This window comes from Epinephelus fuscoguttatus, linkage group LG7 (assembly GCF_011397635.1).
Source record: "Epinephelus fuscoguttatus linkage group LG7, E.fuscoguttatus.final_Chr_v1".
Lineage (NCBI taxonomy): Eukaryota > Metazoa > Chordata > Actinopteri > Perciformes > Serranidae > Epinephelus > Epinephelus fuscoguttatus.
Genome location: NC_064758.1, coordinates 20223033 through 20237173, shown reverse-complemented (window position 1 = coordinate 20237173; position 14141 = coordinate 20223033). Strand labels below are relative to the sequence as shown.

At 41.1% G+C, this 14141-nt stretch overlaps 1 protein-coding gene across 5 annotated transcripts in view; it reads left to right on the top strand.

Moving 5' to 3' along the window:
- LOC125891701 (neural cell adhesion molecule L1-like protein) overlaps positions 1-14141 on the top strand; it is a 72259-nt gene that overhangs the window by 14349 nt on the left and 43769 nt on the right. For 2 of the 5 annotated variants that reach the window (XM_049581141.1, XM_049581137.1), the window contains exons 2-5: positions 12262-12437; positions 12991-13099; positions 13245-13423; positions 13540-13662. In XM_049581141.1, the coding sequence (XP_049437098.1) occupies positions 12356-12437; positions 12991-13099; positions 13245-13423; positions 13540-13662 (493 nt within the window). In that variant the 5' untranslated portion in view covers positions 12262-12355. Of the gene's footprint in view, positions 1-2879; positions 2897-3381; positions 3526-8994; positions 9117-12261; positions 12438-12990; positions 13100-13244; positions 13424-13539; positions 13663-14141 lie in introns of those variants that run through there. The other 3 variants (XM_049581140.1, XM_049581138.1, XM_049581139.1) reach the window with 3 other exon arrangements.

Here is a 14141-nt window from a genome sequence, read left to right as displayed (position 1 = left end):
CCACCTTCAGGTGGTGCCATTGAGTAAGTCAAATTTGCTAAACGTGGGCGGAGTTAAACATTTGACTCTACCCACATTAAGCACCGCCCCGAATTGCACATTGCAGTGAGGGGTAGCTAACAGAGAGAGGAAAGGACAGCCGAATTATTGCATGCAATGTTTCTGTAAATTATTGATAACTTACTCCATGCTGCTTTCTCACTTTATGACACGTCTGCTGTGACCTGTGATATTTATAGATCAGTGAATTAAAAAAAAACAAAAAAAAAAAAACGCAGTTAGCGCAGCGGATGTGAGTGGATCAGATATTGATCAGTCATGGTGATTGTGGCAGATATACAAAATGGTGCCAAAAACTTGGTCGCTAAAAAAGGTACCATTTTGCGTAGTTAGCAGACTTCAGTTTATCTGTCAGATAAATCACAGTTGGTACTGTTTAGGCTCACAACTAGTGCTATCACCACCACCACAGACCCACGCCCTAGTGATAGTGTGGATGGATGGATGGATGGAGGGGGCTTTTAGGTTACGACCCAACCTTAGTTGAAAGTGATATATGGTTGTATATATTTTCTTCTGATAGCCTACTAAAACACAAGCAGAGCTACATAAGAACAGTAGCCCCATCACAACTCACTTAATCCATTACATAAAAAATTTAAAGAATAAAGAGAAATGGCTAGAGACCACTTCAGCTGTGATACAGTGATCTGCAACCTAAAACGAATGTGGACCAGGGGCATACAGAGGAAGGGAACTCCTTGCTTGGACTTCAACCGTACTTTGAACCTGGCATTCATTTTGATCTTAACTACACACTTGTAAAATTTTGTGCTTGCATCTTCATTGGCTGTGACGCAGTGATAAAATCTGTCTACAACAGGCAGACATCTGGCAAAATCCTCAGATTCCCTTCTGTTGTAGTTCCTGTTACAATGGTTTCCGCAGAACCACATCTTGCCATGACCACACACACACACACACACACTCACACACTCACAAGGTGAAAACAATACCAGCTGTCATGACGTTGTCTCGGCTGGTAATAATCATGTACACAAGTTCCACCACATTTCAGGTCCTCTTGAAAGACTGCATTGTGTTTGAAAACCGAATTGTCTCTTCTAGTGTCTCGTGTCATTGGAGCTAATCCTGCACATAAACAGACACACACACGGTGACAGTGCTGTATTAATAGGTCCTCGGCCCTGAGCAACTAAGTACAGAAATGATTGTTAACAGAAATTAAAGACATAGGCTAGTTCTTCTTGTGTGGCCTATATCTGAAACAAATTGTTTTGTCACCACCAAAATTCAAATTATGGGACACCAAAAATTGATTTTTGATACATGGCCACTATAGAATAAAATTACAGTGTAATCCCATAAAAGGTTTATGTTTTAAGTCAAACTTTTGCAAATTTGTCTTTGTTCAAACTTCTGTAGGACTTGACCTACTGTAAATAAACAGCCATTTTGACACAGAATTCCTTCTGTTTTTTGGACTTCTTAAAAAAAGACTTCACCAACCCAACTAAATACCACTTTAGGCCTTCAAGATTATCCCATAAACTAATTACCAGCTTAGTTCAGGCCATAGAGCACAGCACTGCTCCCTTATCTACTGCTCTGCAACAGAGATGAACAATGTGCCAGGGTGAGGGAAGGTGTGAAGAGGTCTTCTCGTGGCCTCTGTGTTTGAAGGGAGGAAGCAGAGTGTGACTGTTTGTCTCCACACTGTCTCTCCCTGTGCTGCTTGCTGTGGCAAACTGATTAAGCTCCTGAATGCCACCCTTTGTCACTCTTCACTTCTGTGAGGGTTGTGTTTCCATAGTGATTCATGTTGTTTTCTAGCTTGTGTCACTCAACAGACTTTGACTTTTTTTTAATGGAAATTCAGTTTATGCAATAATTTGTTATCATATCCCCACGTTTTCTGTGAGGGGGAAATATTCTTTAAGAGAAGCCAAAGGAGCAGAGGAGGAGAGAATCTTTGTTTGTTTAGGAAATGCCCAACCTCATAGTCTGTGTTTAAGTATCAGGTCATTAAGGCTGTAACAGCATGCCGACTGCTTGCGTGCAAGGATGGCTCCTGTTTGGCGACACTTCACATGTCATTCGACAATTGACTGTGTGCCAGCCCAGGAACCACTTAAAGTGATAGTTAGGCTTTATTGTGGGTACGGCGGTATGAGGTACTTATCCATTGTCAGTGTATCACTTATAGTAGATGTCAGTTGGTATGTCTCCAGTTTGGAGAAGCAGACAGGAGCATCCTCCGATACACCGAACATCGCCACCAAAGCTAAGCTATGTAGTGTGTGCTGTGTACAGTGGCAGCAGCAAAACAGATTCAGCCACCTAAAAATGGCCATCTAAAAAAATCACTATGAGCTTAAGTGCACTATAGTTAGAATATTTTCACTGCTTTATCTTGCTGTCAGACAGCCGTTTCTATCTCTTCAAAGCCACCACAAGAACTCCTGGTGTACCGCTGCCTCAGTTGGCGAGTTTCGGTTATTGTGTGACTTTGGTGACACAATAACACAGACAAACTAACCGATTATGGCAAGGGTAGAACAGCAACTCCTGTGTTCTGCGAAATAAAATTACTCTTTCTGTTGAGGGAGTTTGGTGACTTTGAGGAGAGCATAGATAATTGCTTCAGTTTCCTGTCCTAAAGGGCCGTCTGACCCCAAGGTTATGTGGTGAAAATATTCTGAGTAAAGCCTATACCTAAACTGCTATTGATTTTTTAGGTGGCTAAAATACATTTTGCTTCTTCCTCTGTCCACGGCAGAACATTGCTGAGCTTCAGTGGTGGTACTTCTGCCTGTTTCTCCACACTTGGGGGCATGTTGACCTCTATCTACTGTAGGTAATACAGTGACTATGGGTAAGTACCTCATACACCTCCTCTTCAAAAGCTTTAGACTATCCCTGTAAAGCTTGGTGGCACTATATGAGCAGCAGACGTCCACAAACTTCCACACAGCACATGTGCTCTATAAAAGTAACATTTGCATTTAAAGAATGACGGGATTCTGATGTTCGTGGTGAGAGTAAAATGAGCTTGTTTAATGACCTCAAAACCTATGTGGTATTTAAATGTTCAAACCAAATCTGCTGTAGGGATTAAACACAGGCAAAGAGTATTAAACCAGTGTGGGTTCAGGTTAAAAAAGATATATACATGCCAGTAGAGGATGAAATTTCAAGTCAGAGCAGGGCAATTGTGGCGTGCTTTGTTTTTGTTTTTGAGCGTCTGAAGGTTTTGAAATATGAGCCGCTACACGCTTTAGCCTTAAACCTGTTTCGCTTGTATACAATGTAAAAGTGTAGAGCTTTACATAATACTGGAAGCACAGGTTTGATGTGGATGTGTTTGATGTGTGTCATAGAGCTGTTTGTGAGAATTCCAGGCTTACATGATTACTAGCTTGTTGAAGTGCTCGGGGGACTCAAACAGACACGGTACACGTTGCTGCTGCATTAAGTAATGACGGAGACGCGTTGACCTTCCAGGTAAGAGAAGTTGCTGTTATTTATGACCTTAACTAGCTTAAAACCTTAATGTGTTTAGAGGGAAACATGGCTGTGGGTTGTTAGGCGCACATGGTATGTCAGTCGGGCGTATATTGCATGCTTTAAGATGGTTTGAGAATTCTTTCAACTATCAAATAATCACTGGGAATGTCGTATGTTTTCCGTCCTCACTGGTCCAGACAAAAACTAAGAATTGATAACTGTCCTGAGTGAGACTGCTATTGCATCTGTGCAGATATGATTACAGTAAGTGAGACTTCTGTCATCTACAGATAAGCAGGGCAATCACAGAGTATTTTTAAAGGAGCCCAGATAATAAGCACAGATGAAGAGATTTGCCTCACAAAGCGTCATCAGTCACCATCTACAGAGATCTAACAATTTGTGTCACTCATGTAACAACATCTCGTCAAGATGGTGACCATATCAGATGTACACACGAGCCACACATTCAGAAACACGTTCCTCAAAGCCAAGTCTTTTGCTTGTGCTTTTGGGATTTTGCTCCTCTGTAGATCAACATAATAGTTTTCACTGCATATCTCAGCCGCATGCATGAGGGTTTTCCTGAGGCAGACAGGAAATTTGCTTAATTACACATTCTTTACTATCACATTTGTGGATTTTAAGACCTTAAGTCGCCTGATCCACATAGTTTAAAACTCTAGCCAACTTTGCTAAAAACAAACAGGAGGACTTTTTTTTTCTTTTTGAAAAGCACTCTAGTATTTGTTCATGACTCAAGGTTGTCTGAGGGCTGGCTTTCTCTCTGTCAGTCCCCGCAGATCTTTATGGACGTCTGAAACCTCCTCAATCATTGCTGTCATTGTCTGCGCTGACAGCAAAGCTTGTCATGATGTGTATCTTTTGTCGCATGTCTGCATGTGTGAAGTGTCTACACATGGTTTTGTGTCACTTAACACTCACTGAAATCTCTTCTATTGTGACTTCAGACGGTGTTTGAGAATGTAATAGAACTATGAATGGGCCACAACCACTGCTGCCGTTGTAAGAGATTTACAATACATATTTACAGTAGGTGCGTCCTGTTGACCTTCCGTACGTTCTTTGATTATACTAATGACATGCACACACATGTTTACAGATATTACAACCCAGTCGTCGTAGGGTGCAGTGTGTCAAGCTTTTCGTAAGTTCTTTGAAAGGTATTGTGTAATTGCTATGCATTTGTGAGCTGTGCATACAGACAAAAGCAAAAGACTTGTAATTATCAGAAAGCACCAGAGGCAAGGACTGTTAGGGAGGAAATGCACCATGACAAAGGCACGGGGCAGGGCAACCCTTTTCTGTTAGTCACCGCAGGGGGTTGAGATGTTGGTGAAGACGTGAAGTCGAAAATTCACAAATAACGTTGTCTCTCGTTTGTTTTAGTTTTCACGCTAATTTAACAAGCACAATGAAAGGGGTCATGAGTAGGGACCCTGAAAACACTCGGCAAAGTCCTGTTCATTCTCCTTTGTTGAGGCACTTGCGTGAGCGTTTGAGGCAGTCAGCTGTGAGTCATAATTAGATCGTTGATACTTTGAACCTGAAATAGGTGAATACATATATGCGTGTAGTTTTACAAACACGTGGTCCTGTCTGATGTAGTATGACCATGGCAGTATGTCGATGTCTGACAGTTGGGGATCAAGGAAGTCTGCTCCTGTTCAGAGTGCCCTGTACAGGCAGAATTGTTTGTAATGGTTCCCGTTACAATAAGATGAAACACCTAACACAAATTGAGTTGTCTTATTTGACCTACACAGAGAAAGGAGAAATTGTATTCATCAGTCTGATACGGTTATAGCTGCAGCGATTATTTTCACGCTGAATGGATTTGTTGTTTGGTTGAGGTGTGACGGATCAATGGCCTGGATCGATATATTACTTAAATGATGGATGATGTATTATTATTTCTGCAAAGTGAAAACATTGATACATATCCTCATTTGTAAGATATGCCTTTATTTGGAAATTCCCATGGCACATCTGTGTCACTATTTCTGTCCAAGAGCACCTATGCCCTGAACATTCAAAGAGTGCTAGTGGCCTAGCGCCAAGCAGTCAATGGTAGCCAGTCAAGAAAAACACAATAAGGATATTTACTAATTTTGCCTCAGGCAGGCCGTTAATTTGAATCTAATCAGAATTGTTTTGCGGCAAACTTTGTGATACCAGCAAATATCATATCGCTGTCCCAAGAATTGATATACAGTAACACAGACTATTTTGGTCTATAAAGTGAAAGGACATAGCAAAAAATGTCTGTCACAGTTATTCAGAGTACAAGATGACATGTTCCGATGTCTTGTTTTGTCCAAGCAACAGTCTAAAACCACCAAATATTGAACAAATTCTCACTCCGACCTCGTCACATATTAACATTTGGTCATGGACCTCACATGTTCACATGCAACGTGCAAGGTACCCTGGGGGCGTTGATTGTTGACGTTCTGGGACGCCATTTCAAGTTCTGCCTGTTACATGCATTGTCTCATTTGTAGATACACTTTTCACAGGAAATTAAACGTTTACATAGTCTCTTTCAAAATATATGCACTACGTCAGTCCAACACTGCAAATTGATGTTTTGTGTCCTTCATCAACAAACACATGGTTAGGTTCAAACACGTGGTTGGATTTAGGAAAAAGAACAGGGCTTGGCTTTTGAATCTTACAGGACGCGAGCACCGCTCTCTTAGGTGAAAGTTGATGTTTGCTGGACCCATCCGCCACCCCTCCCACACACCCCAGTCAGACATTCGCTGCCTTAAAGGAAATGACCACTTTAGAATGAAAATACAGATAGTACTTACTCACCCTCATGCCGACAAGAAGTCCAGTGTAGTATTTTAATCCACAAAACTCGTTCGGGGTATCGGAAGATTACAGCTAGCCGGATTTTTCCATACACTTGAAATGCATAGAACCCACGTCCAAAATCATTTTGAAAATGTAGCATGATTTCTCAACGTGGTCAGTTAGCCTGCAGGCGTGCTGTGTTTACATGGCAGCTCGCGAGACTCAAGAACAAGAACGTCTCTGAGCGTTCTCAAGTCTCGTGCGAGTTGCCATGTAAACACAGCACGCCTGCAGGCTAACTGACCACGGTGAGAAATTATGCTATAAAAGTGGAGTAAATTATGTCTTTTAAAGTTTTATTACATTTTCAAAATGATTTTGGACGTGGGTTACATGCACTTCGAGTGTATGTAAAAATCCGGCTAGCTGTTATCCTTCGATACCCCGAACGAGTTTTGTGGATTAAAAAACTACACGGGACTTCTTGTCGGCATGAGGGTGAATAAGTACTGTCTGTATTTTCATTCTAAAGTGGTCATTTCCTTTAACTTTTGGCCTTGTCTCGCCACATTTGCCTAGACACCGATGTCGCTGTTAAACTACAACGATAACGGACACGTATCATGCAGTCATTTAACTTTTTTGTTGGTTTCTGATGCTGCAAGTCACTGCCCAAGAGGTGGATTTCGACGAATTTAATGTGAGAACGATATAAAACAGAGAAAAGCATATAATTCTTAAACAGGAGAGGCTGGTACCAGTAAATGTGCAGTAGTTATGCTTTAGAATAGATTAATCAATTATCAAAAGAGCTGCAGATTAGTTTTCTAATTGAATAATCGACACACACTGTATGTTATTGTAAATTATATATTACTTTCAGTTTCAGTATGCAAAAAAAGATAGTTGAGTGTTGAGTCTCATTCCCATGTTGTCAAATAGCGATGACTTTGTGTTGGTAGCGTCAGTATTTGATGACCTGGGAATAAGACTCAACAACAAACTATCATTCTTTCGTGTATTGAACCTTTTAGCATTGATCTTCTGTGCCGTATTTTCAGTCTCCTTTTCTTTTGACGCTGACATGTTCTCACAACATACATACAGCCAGGTGACTCTGTGTATATATTTACTTAGACCAGATGATGTTTGACCATACTGCAGCTATTGTCTTTTGATTTACATTAATCCTTTGTGCACATAGCATGCCAAGCCTTGAGTGAACATGAAAGTCCGTTAGGCTTTGCCTCTAAGGTTTGTGTCTCAGTGTTTACAGAGGCCATGCTCTCTGAAATATGGGAAAGGTCCATTTGAAGTGATGACAACTATCTGAAATGGACTGCGAAATAATGTCCAGCCCTTCTGCACTGATGATGACCTCAGTCAGTGGTTTAAAAATTAAAAGAAGTAAGAAAGTATGAATAGAATTACTTCCTAGTTAATGTCAATATTTTAATCCGCACATAAAAAAACAACAAAAGCCAGATCAATTTGAAGATTTCGGAAGACATTTCTTATGTCTTTATTCGGTAAAGCAAACGCAGTTAAGATTGTTTTACCTGCAGAACTTCTTGACAAAGCTTTCTTTAGAACGTGCTTCACTTCAGAATGGTTCATCTCAGGGTAAGGAGCTTGCACTACCTAATTACGGGCTTTAATACGCTGGGCTGTGAATGTCAACTCTCTTTTCCTGCTGGTTGGATGACCCTGCAGGGCAGTGTGCACATTGCTCACTATATTGGTCCAGTCATTATGTCTCCATTAGGCTTTGAAAATGATGTTGTAGATAAAAATTTCCATTTTTCCTAGATACAATGCAGATCTGGGAACACTTTAAACTCAGAAAGGTGTCTATTGAGCCACCTGTATGGCAAATCCCTGCGTTACTCCTTGGAATATAAATGGGGCCTAGTGAGAGAATTCAGACAGATAACATCCAGAGACCTCTGCATAAAAAGGATATTTAAGTTGTTCGAATGACTGTAGGGAAAATGCAGATTCAATGGAATTGTGTCTTTACATATCTCCAGATAAGAAACCGTGCTTGCGTGATAAAAATCTATACAAGAAAGAGAATGGAAAGGAAAAGCCAAATCACAAAGATCCTCGTGGCCTGCTATCAACATCATTTCTATTTCAGGCATGTTCTGCCATGCCTCCATCTATCAATAACCCGGAGCACTGCATGGAAATGAAAATACACAAAAGCTCTTTTCCTCTGAGAGAGGATGACTCTCTTCTCCTTTCAATGGAGCTAAGACACATTGCATTAGAGTCATTGAGACCGAGCCGGGTGTAAATGGGCGTGCATAGTGTGTGGAAGGCAGGATGGAAGGATCCAGGGAAAAAGGGAGAGAGTGAGTGAGAGAAAGAGAGGGAGAGATATGCCTGTACTTCCTCTCCGCCCATTCTTTAATGCTCACTGAGTAGCCCCGCAGTGCAGGCTTTGTCCCAGTCATTGTCACAAGCTTAGAGAGCCTCTTTGCCAAGTGAGAGGCTTTGGCGACATATGTCACTTCAGTGAGTCTGCTGTCGCTCCTTTAGCCGCTTGAGTGGAGGGGCGGGCAGGGAGGCGTGCCCGCCCCTGCAGGGGAGGTACAACGTGAGGTTGAGGAGGAAGGACATGTCAGAGATGTTGGTTCAGAGAGAGTTGTTGGAATGATCCCTTGATGGTCCTGTCCCGTACTTTTTTTATGGACTTGTAGTGCAGCTGCCTTGGGCCTCAGCTAGAGGTGGACTTAAGATGTAGCATGACTCAAAAATCAGTAAGTATTGGTTACTTCATGAACAGTGTGCTATCATTAGTCCCTTTCTGTACTTGCTGTGCCATGTATTTGAGTAGAATAACGTGTGCACAGATATCTGCATTACTTTGCAGTGTTTACTTTGTAGCTGGACATTGATAGTCTATAGGGAAGCTGGTTTGTCTAAGGGAGAAGTTTGAGTTTAAAGAAAGGGAGGGGGTCAGTGTATACAGAGTTGGCAAGGATTAGTCTTGTAGTAGTCACACTCTTAGTGCCCTGGCCAACTATTGGCTTAGGAAACACAATCCCTGCGGATTTGCGGCTATGATCTGCCATGTGTTCAGGTAATAGATCCCTCGGCTCCCAAAACAAATGCTTTGTTATCTGTTTACATAGGGACTCCACCCCATTTTACACTCCAGAGATTTTGCCTTTTGAATGGACCTGTCAGCTTTGTTTGAGTTGTCATTAAAGTGGCAGGTTTACAGTTCTCCACGTGCAAATAAAATTCTGTAATCTGCCTAACCCACAAGTTCCTTGGGTGTGCATCAGGCAGTGGATTTGCTGCACATGAATGAGAGTTGCCAGTTTGGTTGTTGCCGTGTTGCCAGGATCAACACAAATCTGGATAAAAGGTCCTACCTCTCATGTCACTGGTGGGCTGTGGGCCTTCTACCTTGGCATGCTCTGCTGGGCTGATGGTTTGCTGTCTGTGATTTAAATCACAACACTGTCATTCAATCACTCAAGTTTTCACTTATGCCTGTACAGTAGTGCTGAAGGTAGGGCTGGGCAATGTATCGGCAAGATAGTGATAACTTGAAACTAGATACGGTCTTGGATTTTGAGTTTGGTTATACTGCAAGTGTTGTTATTTTGTTTGTTGCATTACAGTAAAGTTTTCATTTTCTGAACGTATTAAATATTTTTTGAAAGCACCAATATTCAACCTTACAATATGGCTGCAATTATATTAGGTATTTGGTAAATTTTTTTGTGACATATGATTTTCTCCATATCGCCCAGCCCTTGCAATAGTTGGTCTCAAATGCAAAGCTATATTTGTTGCACATGTGGGCACGTGTGTGTGCCTCTCTGTGTGAATCAAACGGTATTATACTGTACATTAGCTCCAGACTGAGAATAAGAGAGCCTCACAGCTTTATTACTACATGAAAATGTGTGTTTACTCCACTGGAACAAACATCTAGCCAGCTTTGTTTACCATTCAATCTGGTGGAAGATAATCACAAAAAGTCCTTATAGCAAATAACACTCCACCACAGTCTCTCAATTTGTTTAATTGATTCTAAATTCAAGCAGCTTAATCCTGCATCTAGTCTATAACAATTACCACATTAACCTTTCTCGCTAAGAAGGGACAACACATGCAGCTTTGCGTCCTTAGAAGAACCCTGAGTAGCACTCAGTCATTGTTAAGCAGCGTACTGTGTGACTGCCGGAGCTCCCCGCCTTCATTCTCTGATAGCAGGATTAGCTAGAGGGTGAACCCATTTGGCATCGCCAGTGCTGCCGCCACAGTCTCAGCACTGTGAGAACTAAGCCGTGAAATAGTGACGGGCTTAGACCAATTTATAGTCTGCCATCTTGGATCTAGTGATCGTAGCAGACAGCAGCTTTATGCCAGTTGGGTTTACTGTAAGCATGCCATGCGATGCCACCAGACAGGCTTTATAGTTCAAGGGGTAATCTCCAGACAAGTGCTGTGCTGTGTTGTGTTACGACACCACAACAATGAGGGACAACTAACGCTAAATAGCTTGCATCCTCAATGGGACATTTTGCATACATACACATGATTAGAATTGATGAAAGTAAAAATCAAGAAGTTTAAATATTTAATTTGAAATGATTTAGTCCATTGCTTTCTATTACTCCTTTGTGACTGCTCAGCCTTTTAGTGCTAAGACTTCAAATCCATTCAATAAATGCCCTTTAGGTAATCCACATTTACTTGCAAAACATCATGAAGAACCTTATTCTTATCCCGAGGCTCAGCATATTTGAGAGAAAATTATAAAAAACAGAACAGAGGGAATCATTAATATATTTTAATTGAGATTATCATAGGAAAAAAAACAATGCAAAGTGTATGGGTTTGACAGTGTATGGGTTTGACAGGTTTTTATGTTGTCAGAACTTTTTTTTTGTATTTGCCTTCTGGTTTTCATTACTTTCTCTTGGCAGTCAGCCATGTTATAAAGTGGGCTGTTTTCAACAATGCTACCTTAAGTCTGATTATTCACAGCCCATTTAGAGCAAAGCAACCCTCCTTCCCATTTAATGCTGCTTCTCTGTGATTAGGAGAGATGCCTGTGGCTCTTATTTTACCATTGTTAGTCAAACTGTTGTTTTTCCCCAAGTTGATATAGTCAATTTATGACCTTTATTTTTGAGGCGCTTCCGCACCGATGCTAGCCACGGTTAAAGGCATGATGTTTTCAAGTTTGTCTGTCCATCACATGCTCTTGAATGCGATATCTCATGAATGTCATCAGGGAAATTCTTCAAAATTTGGTACAAACGTCCACCTGGACTCAATGATGAACTCATTAGATTTTGGTGGTCAAAGATCAGAGGTCAAGGTCACTGTGACCTTGTCTGTCTTATTCTTGTGAAGGCCCTATCTCAAGAATACCCTGAGGGAATTTCCTTAAATTTGGTATGAACGTCCACTTTGACTCAACGAGTCTGATTAGGATAAGGTGGTGAAAGGTCAAGGTCACTGTGACCTCACAAAACAGGTTTTTGACTGTGACTCAAGAATTTATTCGTTTATTGAGACAACATTTCAAAGGAATGTCTAATTATGTGATGAAATTTTATATCGAAAAGGTCAAAGGTCAACTTCACTGTGACATCAAATGTTCTGGTCATCAGGTACAGAAGGGGAGACATTTGGTTAGGTACTGAATTGGTGACCCTTCTCTTTGGTGTCCACCTGAAACTGGGCTGAAGATATGTGTGAAGCATCCATGTTTTAGAATAGGCAGTCTCTTTGCAGGAACATCCATATTTGAAGCATTGTCTATGGTCATTGCTACATATGAATCTGGACAGACATGGGTGTAAACTGTAACTGCAACTTGACTGATTCGCAAAGTAGTAATTCTAGTTCAAGACAATCTTACTCTGACTCTTCCAGGTCCTCTGTGCCTTACAAATCCCAAGTGACACCCGCTGATCCGCATCAACACATTCTCCTGATCTCTACTGTCTCCATTAACCAGTGGAGGGTGATGAGGTTGGTGGGGAGCCTGCAGTTTGTCCTGCTTTTGGCCTTGACCTCCACAGCCACAGGCCTCAACATCCCTCTTGAAGGTAGGAGTCTTATGAGGCCAGTTAAGGTCATACTTATGTAATTAGTACTTAAACTCCAGTAAAGATAAAGTTGATGTACAAGGTTTGGTTGCTCAGTTTGTAATCTTTAATTTTCTCTGTCTGTTCTACATTTGTCAAAAATGTGTGTACATGTTTTGAGCTTTCAGTCCTGTTTGAGTATTAATGTCAGCTGCTTTTTAAAATTATGACTAACAACCAAGAATAAATTGTTTAAGTCACAAGTGTTTGTAGAAAAAGGTTTCGTGTCTCTCTCTTGTTTAGGGCTATGAATGCATTGCAGTCAGGTCCTGGTGTGATGTTTTAGTTCAGTGTCTATCTAAGGCACCTTATTTGTCCAGATTATAGTGTTGTTGGATGACAGCTTTGCCATGTTACTGACTTCTCAGCTTCATACAGGGCAGTAGGAAAGAACAGGAATAAAAACAGCTGTATTTTCTTTTTGCAGAGTGATCTTATAACAGAAATCTAATCACCAATGTCAACATTTAGCACTTTTGTGATCATTTTGTGTGTATGTGTCTTCATATTATAGTGGAGCAGCCTCCAACCATAATAAACCACACATCTGGTCCCATTATTGCTCTTCCTTTTGACAACACTGTTGCTATCAGGTGTGAAGCCAGGGGCAACCCACCACCAAAGTAAGTGACATCAACATGATCGCTGTCATAATAACTGACTGAAGATGAACAGTAACAAAATATCCTAGCTTTCATCTGTGCCACATAATACTCTGTATATCAGTGACTGACTGATGGAAACCTACTGTATATTTTGCTCCAACAGATACAGATGGTCAAAAGATGGCAAAGACTTTGTCCCTCCCTATGTCATGATAGATCGTACAGACGGCACTTTTGTGCTTCACAAGAAACACCTCGACCAGTTTCAGGGTAAATTCAGATGCTACGCCTCTAACAAGCTGGGAACTGCCATGACAGAGGAGATTGAACTAAGAGTCCCTAGTGAGTAGCCTTTACATAAGAAGCTCATCCATCACGTGACATTGCTGACTAATGCTTTTCAAAGTCACCATATAAGTGAATTTCCTTCCTTCCTAATGTCTGTTTTTTTTGACTAGGTATCCCAAAGTTCCCAAAGGAGAATAATTCCCCCCTTGTTGTTAAGGAGGGAGATCCAATCATCCTGGAGTGTAACCCTCCAGAAGGCGTGGCCCCACGTCAGATCTACTGGATGTCTCTTGGTAAGCCAAAAACAACTTTTTATGCTTTTGATTTTTATGGTGGGTATGTCTGTTGATTGATTGACCCCCCCCCCCCAACAAAAAACTGTCAGTGTCCTTTAAATATAAAGACTCTTCAAGCCTCTGTGTCACTTTCAGTTGTGCTTCACTTTTGTTGCGTTGATGGTGCAGGGGTTGAAGTGCCAAAACCAGGTCCCCAGGAAGTGCACCAGACTTTGACGCAAATTCGTAATAGTGGCCAAACCGTGTAACTATAAGTTCCACGTCCATCATGTGATGCCTTAAAGCCCCAAAAGACTTTCCCCATAGAGTTACAATGTGAAAGAGACATCCGTAAATCAGTGGATTAATTTTTTTTGAGTGTCACAACCCCCTTGAAATCGTTCATTTAACTATCAGGATTTGTTTCATTTAGTCTGATAACATTTTAGAAGTCTAGAAAAGACGCAAGACTAAATCATTTTATCCTCATTCAAGTT